Genomic DNA, 22941 nt, shown 5'->3' with positions numbered 1-22941 from the left:
GAAGCCTGGGACAACATTTACAGTAAAAACAGGTAACAAAGTATCACCTTGAATCACAAAATATAAGTGGGTGAGACAGATCACCAAAGAGCCACAAGCCCTTCTTGTCATGGGCCATGTGTGGAGGGAAACTGAGGCAGGTGACATCAGCTGAAGGGCCTGAGAACAGGAGAAACCCAAAATAAGCCAATGCAAGTGTTTTATCTTAAAAGGATTTTGAATTTGTTAAGGACTTGCCCTATATGCAATTTTCTAAAGATTTGGAAACAACAACTGAATGTCATCTTGTCCCTCTATTTCATATTCAGTTAACACAAGAAAGAGTACAAAGTTTTATTTTCCACTGTGATCAGTTTCCATTAGCCCTTCCTGAAGTCATTAATGGAAATAATGACTAATATTTGACTGAGTAAGTTTCTAAAGAAAGAATTTCCAGACTTTGTCATAGGATCAGGCATGGAAGGGTGATGGGCATGGCTGGGTGGGATACTTCCATTAACTGTATTATTTTATCCTCAAAAAAGAACACTAGAATACCATGTGTTCCATCTCTTACCAAAAGAATATAAATGTTAACTCAAAAACACTAGGACAAGCATGTCTTTTGACTAGATGAGTTCAACTGTCAAATGGCTCAGGAAACAGAGAAATCTTCACTGGACCGTATGGATATAACACAAGAAACTGAAAAAAACAGAAATAGAGAAAGCCAGAAAATCCTCTATAACAAGATTATCTGGCAGGTGAAAAGAAATTAGGTTGTAAAGCTTCAAAACACAAGATGTGAGCAATAGCTTAAGCCCAGTTAAGTCTTTTGGTTGTCAAGTTTTCCATTCCTTCATGTGTGATTTGAAGTTCACCTATGTCCAAAAAGATTTACACTAAGACAAAGAAATGAGAAACAATAGAAATAGAGACAACTTATAAAATTATAGCAAAGGAAGGGAAAGATAACTGCAAAAATAATTTCTGCAATTAAGAATTTAATATGAGAAAATAAGTGACATGAAGAAATGGTAATCTTCATACACTGCTGGTGGAACATACAGGAGGGCAGCCATTGTGGAAAACAACTTGGCAGTCTCTCAATAAATTCAACTTAGAACTACCCTATGACCCAGCAATTCTACTCCAAAGGAAATGACAACAAGGACACAGACTTATTTATACACCCCTGTTTATTGCAGCATTATTCATAATAGCCAGAAGTTATAAACAACCCAAATGTCCATCAATAAATGAATGGACAAACAAAATGCAGTTTATAGATTCCAACTGAAGATAATTTAGCCATAAAAAGGAATCAAGTACTGATACATGCTAAAAAAAAAAAAAATAGCAGAACCTTGAAATCGTATGTTAAGTGAAAATAACCAGACACAAATGGATAAGTATTGTATAATTTAACTTATATGAAATACAATAAAATCATAGGTAAAACTCATGGAGAAAGAAAGATTAGAGGTTACCTGGGGCAAGGGGAAAAGAAAATGCGGCTTACTGGGTTAATGGCTACAGAGTTTCTGTTTGGAGCAATGAAAAAGTCTGGAAAGTTACAAACATTGTAAATGTAATTTATGCCACTGAATTATACACTTAAAAATGTTTGAATGACAAATCTTGTGTTTTGTGTGTGTGTGTGTGTGTGTGTGTGTGTGTACTCACCTTAAGAAATTAGCAAAACAACAATTAAATATGATTCTAAGCATCCTGTGGCCCAAGGAAGAGATGAAATAAGATTAACATGCTAACATGTTCAAGGTTGCTGGCTCTGATCCTGTAAGAATTATGTTTCCTCAAAAGAGGAGTTTAGGATCACCCAAGTCCTGTTTACATACCAGATGCCCACCCTATTCACACGCTTTGGTCACAACGAGTTAGACAGTGAACAGCTCAGGACAAACCATGCACCTTAGAAGGAAACTCAGAGTGGAGTGGTGTGGTTCCTTTATAAAGGGCAGTTCATTTTTCTTTGAATAGGGAGTTCAGAAAGTGGGATAATTTGGGAAACAACAAGGAAAGGAACAGTGACTCTGGGACCTACCAGGTGGCAGCACTTTAGTTACACTCAGGGATGTGGTCTGGAAGGCCCTATAGACCCAGGTTCTGGCTCCCTCACTCCTACCCCCATTTTCCCTGGCTCCAAATCAGGCAGAGTTGAAATCTCCTTGGCCGTTCCAGTAGTTTGGGCCAATTCCTTCCTAATGTTTCTTCCTCTTGCCCATTGTTCCATCTGATTTCAAGTTCCTTCACTCCTCATTGGATCAGGATAACTTCAACTGTTAAGGTTTGCATTTCAAATGTCCTCCAGATGCCCATGGAGCTATTGGAGGTGGTGGAGCCTTTGGGAAGTGGGGCTCAGTGGGAGGTCTTCAGGTCATCTGGGGAGATATCGTTGAAGGGGATAGTGAGGCCCCATTCTCAACTTCTTTCTCTTTTTTTGTTCCTTGGCCATGAAATGAGAAGTTTTGCTCTGTCACATGAAGTGCTGCCTTGCCTCAGGCCGCAAAGCAATAGGGCCAATCAATCACAGATGAACCTCCAAAACTGTGAGCCCAACAAATCTTGTCTCTTCATGAACTGATTCCATCAGTTATTTGTTACAGTAATGGAAGGCCGACTAACATACCATCCAATAGCTTTCCTTCCTCTAATTCAATCCTAACACTAGCCCATCAGGTAAACTGCTGGGTAAAATGATGCTCCCAAGCACACTAACCCATAAAGGGGGAAGGGTGGTGACCTGTCCTGGGTAGCCTCTCTCAAAGTCCAGTCATTTTCACCAACATTCCAATGGGCATGGGAATGTAACAGCAGTGGAACTGCCAAATGTTCTTAAAATGGCAACCCACATTGTAAAACCTGAGTCACTGTTCTACTTCACAACAAAGTAATTTCTGCTATGAAAGGAAAATTAGGAGTGGTTTTATGTATTGTCTTCATATTGTGAAGACATGTCTGTCCACCCAGCCCCAGCAATTATTTGTTATTGCCTATGCCTAAATAAGAAGTATCGTGTCCCTCTTCTGTTCAATATGCCTAATTGTTCCTCTCCTCTTGTGGGTTTTCAAACACCTCAGCCTGGCTGTCAGAGTTCTTCCAAATCTCCCTAGACACAAGCTAGTTTATCCAAACCACAAACCACATATCCATATATATTTACCCCAATAAAATTCACTATTTCATAAACTAGAGATGCTCATTCTCAAATCACTTAGGCAAGTCACTTCACCTGTAGTGCCCTATGTTGTTCCTCCTCCTTTCCAAATCCTACCGATGGACAAGTCCCAAGTCTTCCTCCTCCAGGAAGCCGCCTCTGATTACTCTTACTCCATTGATGTTTTCCTGCAAATAGGAAATTTGAATTGCAAATTATGACTCTCCATTGGCCACCATCTTTTATCACTACTAACCTGTTATATGCACTTCCTTTGTCCATTAAATTGTGTCTTTTGCATCCATCTCATCTTGGTTATTAAAGTTCAAGTTCCCTAGAATATAGATGCTAAGATGAGGCTTAGTGTGCAGGAGGTTTTCCTGATGTATCCTTAGAGCAGAAATCACCTACAGGGAATGAAGGAAGTTTTGGCAAGAGATGAGGTGAGCTATTACAGTTTCAATAAATGTCCCAAACTACTTCACTGGGGTATTCTGAAGCTGAGATGGGCCTGCAGACTGATTTCAAGTTGGAGTGAGGTGCCTGGGTCTCTTATACTTTGTCTTGATGGCAGCTGAGGACTGCTCCTGGAAGGGGCTGTGAGCTTGGGTGAGGTGGTTTCAGAAGGGGCCAGGACTGAGAGATATTTGTCACAGCTTCCCCAGCAGCCAGGGAAGCAAGTCCTGCAGTCCTGAAAGGGATTTTGGTGTCAATTCTGACGGACTAAAAAGAAAAGAGGACAGGAAAGGGGGAAGAATGAAAGGAAATGAGGAAAGAAGGGAAGGAGTCTCATTTGGAGTAAAGTGGTACAAAGTAAACAACTCTCTTTAAGAGAGAGGCAGGCAGTAGGGAGACTAGGGGAGCAGTGTTCAGAGCAGAGAAGTATCCTGATCCAAGGGCATGGCACTTCAACTGATGGCTAAGCTCAGTTTTGCACTCAAGCCTGTGGGACCCAAGAGTTCCTCTTCTTTCTGCACTCAAAGTTGGCAAACCAAGTCTCAGGTTTAGGTATAAGGAAAAGTGGGAATTAGACAACTCATAAAGTCTTCTGTTTCTCTGTAACCCTTACAGACCAAAAGAAAAATTCACGGTAGAAAAATAATACAACATACCAATCTTATTTTTCTATTAAAGGTGGAAGTTTGCCTAAGAGTATCCAGAGACCAGAAAAAAGTTCAGATAAAAAGTGTGTCTGCACTGTGTAGAAGTCAGAAACTAAAAAACATAAGAGAAACTTAGGTAGACTTATGGTCTTAGATCTTGGATCTGGAATGTCCCCCAAAGGTTCATGTGTTGAAGGCTTGATCCCCAATGTAGCAGTGTTCAAAAGTGGGGTTTCGGGGAAATGATTGGATTATGAGGGCTCTGACCATTAATCAAGGGATTAATCTATTGGTGGGCTTACAACTGAATGGACTATTGGAGGGTATAAACTGTAGACAGTGGGTCATAGTCAAAGGGAATCGTTTACTGGGGGCATGTCCTGAAAGACTATATTTTTTGTCCCTGACCTGCTCTGCCACCTCCTTTCTGGCTGTGGGGAGGCAAGAAGCCTCCTCTGCTACACACTCCAGGTGCCTGGTACCCTGACGTTCTGCTTTACCTCAGTCCCAGAAGCAATGGAACTGGCCAACCTTGAACAGTAATATTCTGAAATCATGAGCCAAAATAAATCATTTTTTTTTTCTGCTAATTTGTTTTTAAAAGGTATTTTGTCACAGCAACAAGAAGCTAACTAACACACATGGTAATGGCTCTCTCCTACTACCCACAGGAAATCAGATTCCAGGAAAAAGAAGAATTAGAGCTGTAGAGCAGAGACAGAGAGGAAAAAGCAAGAGTTCAAAGACAGACTACATGACTTGAAAGTATTATTCCCTTCTTCCAACTTAGAGCGCCAGTCAACACACCTAGGAAATAAGAAACTCCAAGGTTTTTCTCTGCCTCTCGAGAATTTGGATTAATTTCAGAAACACTGTGGGGAGATATGAAAGTCTAGAGCTTCCAGAAACCAGAATTTCTTCTGCCCCAAGGATCTTGGGTGGAATTGGGGTTTTCATCTTTGAGTATGAAGCATGATATCAAGTGAGGTGTTTTTCTAAGAATCTATACTTAACCCATGCCTTTTTCAAAATACGTTATGCCTTTCTTTAAAATCTTACGACCACATTTCACCAATAAGCCCATTGGAAGGATATTTCTTTATGGCTCTTTATATGCGTTCTATAAATCTGTGCATGAAGCTAACAAAGTACCACCTTGTCTTACTCTGTTTTTCTAATCTACGCTTCCCTCCATGATGAATTTCCTAATTGCCATTTCCAAATGGCACATCTCCAGTTTGGAAATGTTTTAGAGTTGATTTATGTTGTTTATAAGCACTTTCTCTTTGCTTCTCTGGAGTTAGAAATTGCATCTATTGGTCTTCCTAGGACTGGTGGTTCCATTTCAAGATCTGGGGCTAAATTCCCTGGTCATTGTTACCCTGAACTCTCAGCCATTCTAAGCAGGGTGCAGGATGTAGAGCCTGCAGGGGAAATGTAGGTAATACCTCATTTCAGCCTTCTTCCCAACTTTGCCTTCTGTGAACTGTTAAAAATGCAGAAAAGTTCAGACGGGACACTTGTTCTGTCTGTGCACTCCCTCTCTCTCCCCATCTTATTCTACTTCTGATGGGGATGCCCCACCGTTGACAAGATGAACCAAAGAGAAGAACAGGAACCTGGAACATCAAACTGGAAAGGACATTCAACTGTCACGGGTCCATCCTGGGATGTGCACTGTTTGTGCAGGAAATGGGTGGTCTTTATTATAATTATTAATTCTGGAAAATAGTTCTTGGCCAAGGGTCTTTGCTGGAGTTCTCTTAATGAGAAAAGTGCTCCATTTAAGAGCTGAAGTTTTAATGTAAGGAAGTTTTTAATACTACCTTTGGTCATGTAAAAGGAAGCAGCTGGGGAAGTGGAGAGGAAGGAACTCATCTGCTAATTAAAACTCCAAGAGTAGTAGGAGGAACAATTACCCTAAGGCACTCTCTCTCCCCACATTCCTGCAAACAAATTAGTTTCCGCCCCCACACAGTAGGAAAAACAAATGCCAATTATGCCTCGATGTTTCCTTGAACATGTTTTCTCTTCCCATCTCCATCTGATCCTTAACATCACTTTGATAGTGGGTTGGAGGTAGGCCATTGCTTATATGGAGAAATTATTTCCACCCACTCTTATTCTACAGCAGATCCACAGCAGTGAGGAGGCTGGAACCAGCACCAAGCCCAGAGCAGAAGTCTCTGGATGGTTGAATATCAATAATAATTATTTATAGCATAGGAGAGGAGTATGCTTTTGTTAGATTTCAGTAGAAAACATGAAGAAATGTAGTTACAGTGGTTGCATAAAGGTAGAAGATGCTTTGGCATAGGTTAATGGAGAAGCGGATGATAATGTCTAAATCCAGACTTACCTCCAGCTGTAGAAATAACGGGCAACTGGATGAGACTAGATGGCACAATTCTTTTTTTTCATGGTTGCTTTAGAGTTTTGGCACTGATGCAATCATGAGTAAAGTTTCTATAAACAACCATTTGCCAGTTTTTGTGTGGACATCAATTTTCTTTTCTTTTGTTTCCCTAGGAGTTTTGAAAATGCCGGTGGCAACAAGGAGTGGGTGGGGAAGAGACATTTATTTTAAAGTTGAAGTCAGCCTTTCAGTTTCTCTGGAGGTGGAGGTCTGAGTTTCATCTTTGATGGCAGGCATCCTTTGAGCCTTTTGGTTATGCCAAGGGAAAGCAGCAATCCTTTTTGAGACGTAAAGGAACAAAGCTGCCCTGTGAAGAGCGTTGTACTGCGTAGGGTGCTTCTCTGCTGATTATGTTCTCTTTGGGGGAAAAATTCCTGTAAATGTGAATTCTGCTCTCCCTAAAACATTTTCATTTGTTTTCAAGGTGATGTGTGTGTGTATGTGCAGGTATGTAGGTTTATGTGTGTGCATGTGTACATATGTGTGTGCGTGTGTGTACACAAATATTCTTGTTCAAAAATCAACTCCCTGTGGGTGGGAGCCAGATGGAGCAAGGATCAGCAGGAAGGGTTCAGCAGCACATCTTCATTTCATATTCTCTTTGTAAAACTTCACATTGTTACAGAGCTGGAGACTTTCAGGAAACTGAGGCAGCACAAAGACCCCTCTTCAAACGTTGATTCTTGCGATCATGTCAGAAAGACTGCAGACATGTCATTCAGAGTAACAGGCATGAGTTTATTAAAGGAATAGGGAAAGGGAAAGGGGACACTCTCAAGGGAGAGAGTGGGACCTCTCAGAGAGGAGAGGGACAGTGCCTCTCCTGCATCCCACTTTTATTGGAGAGGTTTCCAGAGAGTCCCACCCAGGTCCACCTCTTGACTTTTAGCCAATAGCAGGATAACACCAGACTTTCAAGTCAGCTTAGCCCATGCTGAATGGTTCTAATTAGATTCTTGACTATGAATTCTTACAGATTTTATGGTTAGGAGGACTTATCCTCATCTCCCTGAGATTCAGGATCTGGTTTGTGAAAAGGCACGCAAAATCTCCCCCTTCAGGGTAACTTGGCTTCTTCTTATGGACATAATTTTGGACCTGCATTTCTCTGCAGATAACAGGTAGTTTGCTGAGGTATGTAACATATCCTGTCCACTTAGGCCAGGCAGGGCTGCAGGTAAATTGTTTCTTGGAAAAGAATGCATGTTGGGGTCAGAACAGGGGGGCTGTTTTATAGAATTATTCCCTTAACTTTATGTTCCCACCACTCACATTTATCTGTCCCCTATCAACACAAGGTGTCACGTCATGGCTGATTGAGTAACTGTGACTTGGGGAATAGGAGGGTGCACCTCTTTGGGAGTTGTGGTTTTGTCTAGGTGAGGGGAGAGACCAAGGCAAGGCCTCAGGAGGATCCTTTGTTTCTAATGGGAGTGGTCATTAGGGTGGCAGACCTTTGGAAATGGCCAGGATATGAGGAGTGAGGGACTGAGGCTCAAACTGCCAGGAGGTGGCATCCTTAAGGGCCCTTGAATGCAGGGAGATGGCTGACCCTTTAAATGTAGTTGTACAGAACAGCCATATCCAGCCCCGAATGTTCTCCATGTGACTCCTTGTAAAAGAACTGTTTTCTCATGGGGAACTAAGACAAGGAGCCATGCCAATGCTACAGATCTTTTTTCTGGGAGGCTATAGGAAGGGAACCTGGTAGGACTAAGACTTCCTGTGGCCTAGTAGGACAGTTGAGATAGGACATGCCAGCTGGAGACATCTGAATTACCAGACCTATGGTTCTCAACAAAGGCAATTCTGCCCCACAGGGTAAACTTGACATGTCTGGAGACATTTTCAGTTGTCACAATTTTGAGATTGCTACTGGCATCTGGTGGGCAGAACCCAAAGATGCTGCTAAATATCCTACAGTGCATAGAACAGTTTATCCAGTCCAAATTATCAGTAGTGCTTAGGTTGAGAACCCCTGACCAAGTTGTGGAATAGTAAATGCATTTAGATGTTCATATACAAATGCAATAAATACTGAATCTCAAAATTGTTAGTAGTGTTGATCTAAAAAGAAAATGTCACATGGCAAATGACAACACAAGGTATATTTATTCAGGGTCTAGTCTTGGAGGTTCCAACAACCAACAGGTCAAACTTCTAGTCCTTATGGAACATATGCTGTAGCTGAGACCCCTGAAAATCATGTACATTTCATACTTTAATTATAATATCCTTTGTGAATTCATTCATTTGATCCTCCCAACAAATCTATGAGATATGTGCTATCATAATCCCCAGAGACAAAAAGGGTTAAGTAGCTTGTACAAGGTCACATGACTGGCAGACCCAGTGTGGCTTCTTTATAGCATTTAACGTTCCTCTTATTAGTTTAACAGATTTTAGAACTTAACTAGTTTTGTGATTTGAGTAGCATGATTGAATATTTCATGCTTTATGTGTAGAACAAAGGGAATAAAATCTCATGAAATAGAGACATCTCAAAAGGTTGCTGTGAAAATAAGTATATCAATTTATCAAACAGTGTTTGGCATACAGTGAGGGTTAACAAGTTATATAAAGGAAATAAAAAGTAGTAAAGGATTGAGAACCTTCAGTAGTTCTTAAAACGTGTATCACAGACATCAGCAGCCTCTGGGTACTTGTTAAAAATGCAAACCCCTGGTCCCAAACCCAGACCTAACTTTGGGGGTGTCTCAGCAATCTGGGTTTTAACCAGCTCTCCAGGTGACTCTGGCATATGCTGAAGTTTGAGACCCAGTGAACTGCCAGTTCTGAGGCGTGATGCTCAAGCTGTGGCACAAGAGTAAGGTTTGACTTTGTCCTTACATCTTCCCTGACTATAAATGTCAAAAAAAAAAACCCAACTAAATAAAATAATATAATAATATGACATGATGTCTTCCTGATATCATGAAACACCCCAAATTACTGTTCATCATCTTCAGTGAGCTGGTTCTTGGTTTCCTTCCCATCCTTCCTCCTTCCCTTCCCTCCTTCCTTCTTTTCTTTCAGTTTTCTGAGCCCACTCCAGGCCTTGAGTGGGTAGGATCTTAGAAGAGCCCTGGCCAGAAACACGTTCTTGCCCAGCAAGTTTTCTGGATCCAGTCAGACAGAGCAGGGACACCATCCAGATCTGAGACTGGAGCAAACCAGAGCATCAAAACCAGCTTCTCTGAGGAGATAACACTTGGCCTGAGATTTGATGAAACCAGAAAAGGATTTGATAAAATAATATTAAAAATCATTTGGAAGAACATACAAGAACAACGAATGCTTTTTAATAACTGCACAAAAGATAATCATGGGAGATACGTGGAAACACTAAAGAGAAATGAAAGGACCAGCTGAATAAAGATAATGGAAATGTTCTACTTAGGTTTTCTTCAAAATCAAAAATTGGCAAGCCAGAAGTCAATGAACTATGACTTAGTACTGGACACCACCTAGCTGTTCTCTGCTGGTGGTTTGGTCCTGTTGTTCCTGCTTTGCCTTCAAGGCTTGGTTCATCTTCTTCCTCCTGCCAGGTAGCCCTCCATTCTCCTTTCTCCCCACTTATTATCCCCTTATTTAAGGCTCAGGTCAAAAGCTGCAACCCCCAGAACCTGCACTGCTTTTCCTCATCAGGATTGATCTCCCACAGCAAGGCCACCAACCCTCTTGGCACTTCTAACCCTCTGATAGCACTTTTTTACTGCACTATGATTATTATGGAAGTAGATCTAGTCTCCAGTAGATGAAAGCTCCTCCACAGTCAACAGCATCATACCCATTGGTACCACCACAGTGACTGCACTCAAGAATCAGGGCTGAACCCCATGGACAGGATTACACAGCAAGCAGGAGAGATGGCTGCACCCACATCTACCAACACAGCCACAGCTCCAGGGTGACCAAAGAATCACGTTTGTAAATTATTCATAACCTTCAATAGTGGAAACGAGATAAGAAAGCAATTGGTGGATACTGAGCAAATTGAAGATACCAATAGAGACAAGGTCAATGCATTCTATTGTATAAAACAAGAATTCATTCAATAAAATACAATCAAGTACATGCAGAGAAAGGAAGAACAGAAAATTCTTATGACAACAAATTGGCGAAAATATGCTAATTGATAAATATTCATAAAAGTCACTGCCTAGAGTCCTTTAAAAGAGAATGAAATGGTTCTACTAAAGAATATATAGATAATAAATCACCATGTGGGAAAACTGCAGCCCTTTAGCCATTATAGCACTACAAATTTGAGCAATTAAAATACACCATTACACACCAATTAAACATTTTTAATGATAGAAAATTGATTTGGGCAAATCTGTCAATTTCTCTCTTAAATGGGAGCTAAGAGAACAGTGAATTCATTAAATCTCTCTGAGGTACAATTTGGAAATATACAAAAAGAACAATCATTCCTACATTTAACTCAGTTATTAAATTTGGGAGAAAATGTATCAAGAAATTATTCCCAAAAGAGAAAAAATTCTAATTATATGATTTTAAAAATAAATAAACTGAATGTTCATCAAGTACTGTGCAGGGTCTGAGATTTTACCCTACTTTTAATCTAACAAGCTACCCTGTTACCATTCCATAGATACTGGGAGAGGTCATGAGATCTCTGGGTCAGAAACACACAACTTTATTACTCTGGGCAAAAGCTTTAGCCAGGGCTGCTCTGGGTTCAATCCTCAGTACTGGGAGGGGGGGGGGTGAGAGGGGGAGATTGTCGTCAGAGCTTCGTGTTTGTTTGTACTAGTTTCCCATATTTTCCCATTCCTGCGAGGTGGAAGAAAGAGTCCACATTGGATGCCTGTACAGGCAGTGGGCTGTGTTACAGGAAAGAAGCACTGAGCTTGGGATTCATCACTTTAATAATAAGTGGCAGTAAGTCTCCCCTTCGTCCAGGGAAGTGGTTACCTCATCCTTTAAGATTGCTCACTACAAGCACAGCTTGAGAAATGGTCTAGGTAACAAGCAGTCAGGGACTTGCATTTTAGGCATGCCCAACAAAAAATGTTCAAGGATCCTCAGGCCTGTGGATCATCTCTTTCAACAATCCTTCATTCATTCAAATGTATTGAGTCACCTACTATGTGCCTGGCATGGAGCCAAAGGCTAAGGATACTACTGCACAGAACAAATTTCCTGCACAAGGACACCTTATATTTCAGCAGGGAAGGCAGACAATGGGAAAGGAAACAAAATAAATAGTACGGTGTTATTTCTGTGAAGTGCCATGAAGAGAAAGAAAGTAGAGCGGTGGGTTAAAGAACACCTTTCAGTAGAGAGATCTGTCATAAATCCAGTGGTGAGGAGGGTCGGCCTGAGATGGAAGCAGTGAGGCAGAGACTCGAGGGGGGTCAGAAAATGATGCCTGGAAGTGCATTCAGGCAGAGGGATGGCACAATAGCCCCGAAGCCCTGAGAAGGGAACATTCGAATGGTGTTCAGGTCTACAGGAGGTCAGTGTGGCTGGACTGCAATCAGCTGGGCAGGAGAGTGGTTAGAGATGACCGGGAAACCCCAGAAGGCTTGTAATTGAGATACAGAAGAATTTTTTAAAGGATGAGCACATGGACTTTTTAATGTTACGGTTTAGATATGAGATGTCCCTCCAAAGCTCCTGTGTTAATACAGGATGTGAAAAAGTCAGATTTTGAGAGTTGTGACCTAACCAATGAGATAAGCCATTTGATAATTAATTATTTGAAAGGCAATTAAAGACAGTGGAGGAGATGGGTCACTGGGACAGGCCCTGGGGGGTTATATCCTGGATCCCTAGCTCTTCCTTTTCTCTCTGCTTCCTAGCTGCTGTGAGGTGAGCAACTTTCCTCTACCCCTGTCCTTCCATGGTGTTTTGCCTCACTTCAGACCCAAAGTGATAAAGTTGGCTGAACATGGACTGAACCTCTGAGAGCATGAGCCCAAAATAAAACTGTTCCTCCTCTAAGCTAGTCTCTTTGGGTATTTTGGTCACAGTGATGTAAAACTGACTAACAGAATTAAAGGAAAACAATTAGTGAACTCCACAGTCCTGTAAATGTAAAATTGGTGTCAAGGACAAAGGAGGAATAAGGAATCGGAAAGCTGAGTTCCAGCTAGGAGACTCAAAGCAAGTGTATTCGTTAGCTGAAGCTGTTATAACAAATGCCATACATTAGTTGACTTAAACAGAAATTTATTTCCCAGTTCTGAAAGCTGAAAATCCAAGTCAAGGTGCTAATTCAGTTCCTGATAAGGACCCTCTTTCTGGCTTGTGGGTAGAAGCCTTACCCTGTGTATTAGTCAGGGTTCTCTAGAGAAACAGAACCAATAGGAGATACATTTATAGGTATGATTATAAAAGGAGGATTTGTTAAATTGGCTTACCTAGCCAGAATCTGGATAGTACACAATGGCTGTCTGCAGGCTAGAGAGCTGGAGGAACCAGTAGCTATGCAGTCCAAGATGCTGAAACCTCAGCACAAAAGGGATTAATGATGCTACCCCAGTCCTGGACTGAAGGCTTCTAGAAACTCCCTGGAGAATCACTGGCAGAATCTGCTTTGGAAGAGTGAAGGAGCTGGAGTCTGATGGCCTCAGCAATCACAGCAGCAATCAAGGACCCATTCAAGGAGATACAAACTGCTGCTGCTTCCTTATTCTTCCAACTTTTATTCCATTCAAGTCTCCAACCTATTGGATGCTGCTGCTCCATGCTTAGGGAGTGTCTCTGTTCAGTTGAATATCCCACTTGCCAATCATTCCTAGACACACACTTATTGACACATCCAGAAGCCTTTAATCTTTGGCATCTATTAATCCAATCAAGTTGATGATTGAAATTGACCATTACACTCTTTGTCTTCACATGGGGAGAGAGAATGAGCTCTCTTCTATCTCTTAAAAGGACATTAATCCTACCAGATAAGGGTTCTACCCTTCTGACCTCATTTAATCTTATTACCTCTTTATAGGTCCTACCTCCAGAGTAGTCACATTGGAGGTTAGAGCTTCAACATATGAATTTTGCGGGGAGGGGGTCACAATTCAGTCCATTGCAGAAAGTTGACAAATCTTCATTTTTGCATCTGCAAATGGGAATGGTGCCTAAAAATGTTGTAAGTTCAATTGAAATTAAGTGTTCCATTGTTACAAATATTTGTGAGATTAAAGCTATATAAAAACAATGAATGTTAAAATTTAGAAGAGAATTGAAGAGAATTGAAACAAAAGTTTCCATAAAAAGAGCCAGAATGGTCATCATTTACTGAACACTTACCCTGTACTACTGGCCTTACCTAACTTTAGTTTTATAACAATCTTATGACAAGTATAATTATCCCCACTTTTAAGACAAGAAGACTGTGTCAGAAAATCCAAGTTCCTCAGTCTCCCAACGGGTAAAGTGGAGCAATATGAAAAAGGTAACTCTGAAGAGAATATATTGGAACAGGAAAAGTGTTAAGAGAAATTGGCAAAATAAAAAAAATTGATTTTAGGCATGAAAATGTATGTGGTGAGGAGCAAAGACTGAGAATCAAAGCATGTCATATATCTGACTGGTCCAATATGAATATTTGTACATTTGTAATACTTGTTGCTTTCGATATGCTTTTTTGATAAAACGGAGGAGGATATCATTGCAAAAGTTTTTCAAAGGCTAGTTTTCATTACAGTATAAAGGATGATTCCCTGCGTTAGGTTAGTTATCCCAAATCCAGCTTTCTTCTGGACCCTTCACACCCCATGTGCACTTGGCTTCCACCCAGCCATTGACGGCAGAGCCAGACTGCCCTCCTCCATTCCTCATGCCCAACCTGAACTCCTTCTTATACTTCTGTAAATTTTCAGCAGCCTCTCTTCCAAGAAGCCTCCCCTGACCACCACTTCCCCATCTCTGTGATCTCTGAGTAGTCCACCACTTCTGATGTTTGTATCAGCTATTTTAAGCTTAAGCCTAAATGTAAGTCCAAGTATTTTTACTCTGACTCCTTTACATGTTACTTTTTCATGTCCTGTGAATGTGTTGTCCTGCCTATGTGAGTGAGAACTGTCATGTGCAGTATCAAGAATGTAGATGGTGCCTACTTGTGAGGGGCTGGGGGAGGGTAAAGGAGAGAGCATTCTTGGGGTGTCCCACTAGCGAGAGAAGATAGCTCAAGTTCTAGGGGTAGGGCTGCTGGGTGAACACAGGAAGAAAATCTCTCTACCTGCTTAAGCTTGGGTGGCCTTTCCAGAGTCCTTCTCTGGAAAGTGCAGGGCCCACTGGGCTCTCTTGAGCACACAGGTTAGCCTGCTTCTTTGTCCCCCAGAGGGATAGTAAAAACCAATTATGCTGCCATGAAGGGGAGGGTCAGTGTGGGCTCTGTGTCCTTTGTATTTCTCTTCTACTCCCACCAACAGAAGTGATGCAGTTTTAGGTTGATTTCACTATGGGTTTTAAGTATGAGACTGAAAATGGGGAAGAGGGTTGGTTGAGGTCAAGAGGAATGTCATGTTTCTAAGTGTTTCCTACCTTTGCCCAAGAGTCAGTGAAAATAACTCCTGGAACTGGGTGTGTGACTCAGTCGTAAAGCACTTGCCTAGCATGCACTGAGTCCCTGGGTTCCATCCCTAGCAGAGCAAAAACAAACAAAAAAGGAAACCCTACAGTTTGAACTTGGAAGACATAAGGATATTAGAAACTAAAAAGGAGGGGAGGGCATGGGAAGTTGGGGTGATTTGGGGATGGAGATTCGAGCTGGGAAAGGGTTAGAAAAGATTCCTCTTCCAGGTCTTTGCCAAACTGCTCAGAAGCTGCTTTTTTTCCATCTAGCCAGCTAGTAGCCCTCGCCTGGCAGAAGGGCTGCGAATGAAGCGGCAGGACGGGGGAGGGGGACCGGGGGCGCGGTGTTTAGAAGATTTTTCTTTTCTTTTTTAAATTCTCCAATACCTGGATCTTCTATTTTAGGTACTGCTAGACTCGAGATTCCAAAGAAAATCAAAACTCCTCTGGCTGGTATGCAGCGGCACCCTACATTTTCAATGTGGAACAGTGCCACCAGACAGGTCCGAGAACTCACGGAGGTGGTGGCTACGGAATTTCTACAGGATTATAAACCTTTGTGGGAGACTACCGCAGTCTGGATGCTTTCCGCCCGGCGGAAGCCCTGAGACCGGTGGGGACTGCGTTGCAGGCCTGGTTCTTATTGGTGGGTTCTCCGAACCGCTCCTGCCCAATTCCAGGTGCAGCTCAGCTTCAGCCGCCGCGGGAGGGGTGAGGGTAACTCTCCAAGCCCGCCCCTGCGCGCGGACCCAGAGCCGCGCTCTTGAGTTTCCAATCGTCAGACAGCCGGTTGCCCCGGGGATCGCGGTGAGATGGGAGGCGCAGTGAGCTAAACGGAGCTGGAGAGAGTGGAGAGGTCTAATCTCTTGTTTTTCTCCACTGGAAAAGAGGGTCCACGAGGGCTCCAGGTAGAAGCACCCGAAAGAGACTGCAGCCCAAAAGAGGGATCACGACAAAGCGAACTAAATCCACCTCGGCCCTCCACTGAACACGCATGTGCCCTCTTCTGTGCCCCCACCCTCTCGATCCAGGTATAGATAGCTCCAGGTCCAAGCGTAAGGTCCCTGCCCAGCGGTCCGGAGCCAGCGCAGCATGGATGCCGCTAACCTCTCTGCGACCACCAATGGCATCACTCTTCTAGGACCTGAGAATTGCAGCAGTAGCCCAACCCCCGGCGGGGTCGTTGGATCGACCCCAGGAGGCGCGGACCTGCCTGGCCGGGAGCGGCCCTTCTCTGTTTTCACTGTGCTGGTGGTGACGCTTCTCGTACTGCTGATAGCGGCCACTTTCCTGTGGAATTTGCTGGTTCTGGTCACCATCCTGCGAGTTCGCGCCTTTCATCGCGTGCCGCATAACTTGGTGGCCTCGACGGCCGTATCGGACGTACTAGTGGCAGCGCTGGTGATGCCACTGAGCCTGGTGAGCGAGCTTTCAGCCGGTCGACGTTGGCAGCTGGGTCGCAGCCTGTGTCATGTGTGGATCTCTTTCGACGTGCTGTGCTGCACCGCCAGTATCTGGAACGTGGCGGCCATCGCTCTGGACCGATACTGGACCATCACGCGTCACCTGCAATACACGCTACGCACCCGCCGGCGAGCCTCAGCTGTCATGATCGCACTCACCTGGGCACTATCTGCGCTCATTGCCCTCGCCCCGCTGCTCTTCGGTTGGGGCGAGGCGTATGATGCTCAGCTCCAGCGCTGTCAGGTGAGCCAGGAACCCTCCTACGCCGTCTTCTCCACCTGTGGCGCTTTTTACCTGCCCCTTGGCGTGGTGCTATTTGTCTACTGGAAGATCTACAAGGCGGCCAAGTTTCGCTTCGGTCGCCGCCGCCGGGCTGTGCAGCCCTTGCCCTCCACCACGCAGGTGAGGGACAGGCTGCGGCGTTGGGTATGAGAAACTTTGGGGGAGGTGGAAGTTTAGCCCAAGGTAGAGTGGGCGGGAGCTTGCACAGTTGGGCGCGCTCAGAAATGTTGGCCGCCAACGCACCTGGAGCGCACAAGCGGGAGTTTGCCATCTGCTCTTTCCAAGAGCACATGGAGGGTTTTATTACCTGCGCTTCTGGGGCACCCGAGAAGTATTAGCCACCTGCGTGTTGCGTGCTGGGGAAGAGGTTTTACCACCTATATATTAGGGCTGGAGCCCTAGCCAATGTTGCCACACTGTGAAGTTGAAGGGACTTGCCGATATAGCCTGTCTAGACTGTGAGGAGATCGCGTCTAATTAGCTACACTGTGTTCCTGTACTCCTCGGCTTAGTTATGTCTATGTCAGTCTGGAGCCGCCAACTTCTTGATCTCAGCTAGATGATGTGGGATTGTAGCGTGCCGGAATTCACACTGCTTCAGAAGAAGAGAGTCTTGTGACTGTTCACCTTTTATTCTCTGTCTCCATCAGATTCACCTCAATCCTTTGCAGTCCAGAGACATATTCCCAGTTCTTTCTGCCAAGGGGAGAACGCGGGTAACACAAAACAATTCAAGTTTCACTTTTCTTGGGCATCCCAACCCCAGCACTGTCCTCCAGAGGTCTTAGAAACAGAATCGAGTTCCAGTATCAGTTTAGGGCTTTAGAGTGGTTGCTTGATTTTGTATGCCTCGTTTCCTCATCTTTAAACAAGTTAATTCCTACTTCACTTGGCTCTTGGCAGAGGATTACATGAGATGAATGTAAAGTACCTAGCATAGTGCCTGGCACAGGATGGGTGGCAGAACACGCTGGAGAAAAATCAACAGGTGTTGCTGTCAACATATAAAGCAAGGGAAGATCCTATTGGAAATGTAATGAGATGAAGAAAACTACATTTGGTAGCTCTTCTTTAAATGAATTTATCATTCCGCATGTGGATTTCTGCCTTTCAGCCAGGGCCTAATAGATGCTCAGCTCCCTCCTCACCCCAGAAACTCAAACTTTCCTATTTAGGAGTCAACTGTTTTAAGTAGCAAGCTCCCAGTCCTGGAGAATAATGGGATTTATTTACTTGCCCTTTCCAAATACAACATATGACCTGGAAAAGGAGTATAGAAGTGTGGGAGGCAGGGTAAGTTGCTTGTCCTTGTTAGCTTTAATTCTAGACATTTAACACAGATACTTAGGTTACCAAGAACATGCTTTAAAAGGTAGACTCTTTTTCATTAAATGGAAGAAGAACTTTGTAACATAAAATAGGAATGTCAAGACTATAATTGGAAAGTGTTAGAAGGGAGAGGTTCATTCAGAATTAATGATGTTCTTTGAAAGGGTCCCTTGGAAAAACCTGGGTGATCATAGCTTTTCCGTCTGATTGCAGAGGTAGGGCTGACTTTTATAGCTATGTCAATCCAGTGCGCGCCCAGAGAAATCACATTGAAATGAATGCTGGAAAGGCATGCCAAATGGGATCTTAGTGTTCCTTTTTGATGAACGTCATTCAGGCAGGTGGCCTAAGGAAGAGGTGACCAGATAGGAGGCTGTCCAATCCTGGAGTGACCTGTAATTGGGGAGAAAGAGCTCCAGGAGGTAGGGGCAGTGTTGTAATTTAGCCACTTACTGGCAGTGGGAGGTGGGGCAAGCCGTTACTTTGGACCTGCATTTTTGTAATACATAATATTGATCTGTCATGTTTAAGAATCTTGAATCACAGGAGGCTGAGACTGTAGAGAAGGTAATGTCCTAGAGTTCCAGCAAGCCCTCAATCAAAATCCTGAGTGATTTTCCTGAGTCAGCATTTGCAAGTCTCTAGTTACAAGACACACAAACAGATATTTAAAAATAATGCCAGAAATACTATCTCTGTACTTTCCTCCCACCTACTTCTTTTTACACTTCCAGGATAGTTAGTTGAGTTGAATTTAGGTGTTGCAAAGTGTTTGTATGGCATTCTGTGGGTGATAGGAGCTCCTGTTGAGGAGGCCTGTGCACATTCTTCCTTTATTTTCTCCAGAATTCCATGGCTAAGTTCCAATACTAAAATATTATCAGGAAGCAATCTGCAATAGCTGTTGAACAGTGATGAATCCTTTAGAGCAAAATGCTGTTTTCAAAAATAGAGAAGGAAAAAAAATATGAATTCGCTGTTTTGGATGCTTCACATTCATCTTCTTATTGAATCCTCATAATGTATCAAAGTTGTCATTCACAGTCTCTCCTAGTCAGGAAAAACTAAGTTATGATGCAGTAACATGTAACCTTCAGTAGGAATTTATTTTACTTTCACTCAAAGTTCAATGTGGATCTGAGAACCTTCTTGTATAGCTTTCCTGCAGTCAGTAACTCATGGATTTGGGTCACTTTTTTTTTTTTTTTTTTTTTTATCTGTGCTGTATTGAACATGTGGCTTCTGAAGTTGCTGTGGGGAGGAGAGATATAGAATATACCAGATTTTAACTGCATTCTTCTGCAGTGGGCTTCTGTTGACAGTCCCTTAGCTAGCTATGAACTATGAACTTGAAGGGAATGTGGATATTTGGTGAGTACTTATGCTACATAGCTCTCACTTTGCAGATGAGAAAACTAAAGCATCCCAAAGTAAATCCATCTAAAACCACAGTTTCAGGTGGAGAAGCTGAAGTCTGTATGTGATTTAAAGCCACTGTTCTTTTCATTATTACTCTGTCTGGTTTCCTGGTGTTTAACTCTGAGGGCTTTCCCTCTGCCCTCAGGCATCTCACCTGCAGAGGGGTGAGAGGATCTCAAGGAGCAGGATCTCAGAACTATTCTTAGGGACTTTCTTTGCAAGAAGAGCTGAATGCAGTTGACTAGAGAGGCACTGCCAGCTTCTGTCAGAGGATATATTTAATTCCTGGCCTGGAATCCCTTCTTTCAACCTCATATCCTGAGATACCAAGCTCCACATGCACAGTATAGTCTGCCCAGTCCAAAGCGAGCCCCACGGGTTCCTCTCGCAGCATGTCCTGCGTGGGCGAGGGAAAGGGTTCCTGTAGAAGGGATGGGCTGGTTGTGAAATAATAGCTAAGAAATGTATTTATCATAAAAAACGACAGGAGACAGAACTCTGTTTTGAAACGGGGGGCATGACCGATTGAGCCATCCATAAGGGACTGACTCTAACAAAGGAAGAAGCTCCTGCTTGGTTTATTTATAGTGGTACAGATCAAAGGGGAACCAGTAGGAGGGGGTAGAGTTAAGCAGGCCATTGGCTCTAGCAGTTCATTCTCACTTCTAGGACCTGTATTCAAATTCAGCGGTGAACCAGTCGCCGGGCAACATGGTACTTCAGGCAATCTCAAACAATTTTCCATATTCGAGTTCCTGAAGCCAGATTTCCCTGTCTAATAGCTCAACCAAGCCTGGTTTTATTGCAGGTCATAGGTGGCTTCCCGCAGAGTGCCACTGTTCTCTAGTATCCAGTGCCCTCTACCTCTGAGGAGAAAAGCAGCAGAACTGTCAACAGAAGTGATTTCTTTGACTTTCAATGTGTAAAATCAAATGTTTTGGGGGATTTTTTTCTTTTCAGTTGATTTCTGTGCACAATTGACATCAGGGCCTAGTGTCGGTCCATTAGCACAACAGTCCACCACCCAGATCCACAAATCTTTTAGGGGCTCATGGCAATGTTTCAATTTTAACTTCCTTTAAAAATAGAGGAAAAATTAATAGACTACTAATGAATATATAATAATGAATCCATCCTTGGTTATACTGATTTTTATAACAGTATGTTCACACAATATAATTTTTAGTATTTTCAGAGGAAAAAGGGACCCATGGAGGCAAATATGCCTAGGACCTTTGAAAGGTAGGAGACAGCCTTGGTTGATACCTTTCATGCATTCCCAGTGGGCAACCATGTATGGAGACAGAGCGTGCCCAGTAGTTAGGAGTATGAGATTTAGAACACGGCCTGGGTTTTTAATTCTTGTGTGTGTGTGTGCCACTCATTGGCATTTTAGCTAAATGACTTAATCTAAGTCTGCATTTCCCTATATGTAAAATGAAAATATTACCTTGTCTCATGCTATTCTTATGAAGAGTAAGTTGATAATAGTGTGTGTGGAGTACCTAGAATACTAAACCAAAATATGACAGATACAGTATTACTTTCACTATTATTTTTCTAATTTTATAAATTACAAGTAATGAAATTACTTTATCTCCCTTACTACTATTACTTACCATCATGGGTGGATTAGTTATTTATTGCTTGAGTACCAAGTTACCATAAAGCTTAAAATACTGAATATGTTAGCTCGGTTTCTTTGGGTGAGGCAGTGGGAATAACCAAATAGGGTTGTTCCAGCCTGGGGTCGCTCATGGTTGTGGCCAAGGTGTCGGATGGGGTTGCAGTCATTGGAAGGCTGGACTGGAGTTGAAGATTTTGCTTCCAAGGTGGTTTACTCAGATGGCTATTGGTTAAAAGTACATCCTCATAGGACCATTTGAGTATATCACCATGCGTGACTAGCTTCCCTCAGAGCAAGCAACCAGGAGAACAAAGCAAGGAGGAAACCACAATGCCTTCTATGCTCTACTCTTGAAAGTCACATATGATCACTTCCACTGTATTCCATGCATTAAAAGTTGAGTCACGAAGTTCATCCTACACTCAAGGAGAGGAAAATTAGGCTCTACCCTTGGAAGAAATGTCAGCACATGGACATTTTGTTGGTGATAGACTTATCTCCTGTTAGCTAATGTTACAACCTCTGAGGTTTCAGAGAATAAGTAAGCTGTTTACTGCTCTCAAGGGACTGGTTTTAGTAGGCTATAATTATAGATTTTATAAGTGCAATGAAATCTTGGAGGTGCTCTTCTAGAAGTCTTCGAGGATACAATGATACCTGAAAGACTGAATAGTGTATGGAGAAACACTTTGAAATACAAAAGGCAAAGTAAGTGTGAGGCATTGAGCTACAGGGTTTATGTCACCTTGGATCTTAGTTTTAGATGATGCTGTATTACAAAAAAGTTGACTCCCTAAGTCACATTTTGTTCAATTCATGACTGCCATCATAAAATTTGTACATTATAAGCCCTGAGTGGTCTGAAATCTGTACAAACCTTTTATGTTTGTTTATTTTAAATTGACAAATAGCACATGCCTATATTTACGGGAGTACTATATTAGCTTTCCATTACTCTAATGATACTTGAAACTTATTATAAACAAGATTTATTTAGCTCACATTTTTTGAGGCTGAAAGTCCACACAGTGTTGTGCTGACTCTGGTAAGGGACCCTTGGCTGTGTCATCTCATGGCAGATAGCATTGTGGCAGGAGCACAAGCCTGAGGGAGGCATCACGTCACAAGAAAGGAAGTCAGGGAGGAATTCGGGGAGGAGCTCGCTCATCTGTAACAAATCTCAAGAACTAACTGGTCCCACAAAATGACTTAATCCTTTCCAAAGGCACCTCTCGAAGGTCACCCCACCTCTTCAGCATTCCTCCATCTCTCAAGGTCACAACAATGAGGACCAAGTTTCCAACATGTGAATTCTTGGAAGACAAATCACATCCAAACCACAGTAGGGACAGTGATGATTTGATACACACACACACACACACACACACACATGAATGATCATAGCAAGCCAGCTAACTTATTCATCACCTCATATATTTATAAGTTTTTTGTAATGAGAACATTTAAAACATTAGCAATTTTAAAATATATATCACATTGCTAACTGTGGTCACCTGGCTATACAATAGATCTTGAAAACTAATTCATCCATTCTAACTATAAATTTGTATTCCATACTCAACATCTATCTCTC

At 42.6% G+C, this 22941-nt stretch overlaps 1 protein-coding gene across 2 annotated transcripts in view; it reads left to right on the top strand.

Moving 5' to 3' along the window:
- Nucleotides 1–14934: 14934 nt before the first annotated feature.
- Nucleotides 14935–22941, top strand: part of LOC306658554 (5-hydroxytryptamine receptor 5B) — a 42438-nt gene continuing 34431 nt past the window's right edge. The window contains exon 1 of one of the 2 annotated variants that reach the window (XM_079135679.1): nt 14935–16933. In XM_079135679.1, the coding sequence (XP_078991805.1) occupies nt 16319–16933 (615 nt within the window). In that variant the 5' untranslated portion in view covers nt 14935–16318. Of the gene's footprint in view, nt 17093–22941 lie in introns of both variants that reach the window. The other variant, XM_079135678.1, reaches the window with a different exon arrangement.

Source organism: Sciurus vulgaris (genome assembly GCF_902686455.1).
Source record: "Sciurus vulgaris genome assembly, chromosome: 3".
In the NCBI taxonomy this organism is placed as follows: Eukaryota; Metazoa; Chordata; class Mammalia; order Rodentia; family Sciuridae; genus Sciurus; species Sciurus vulgaris.
This window is presented reverse-complemented; position numbering and strand designations above follow the sequence as displayed.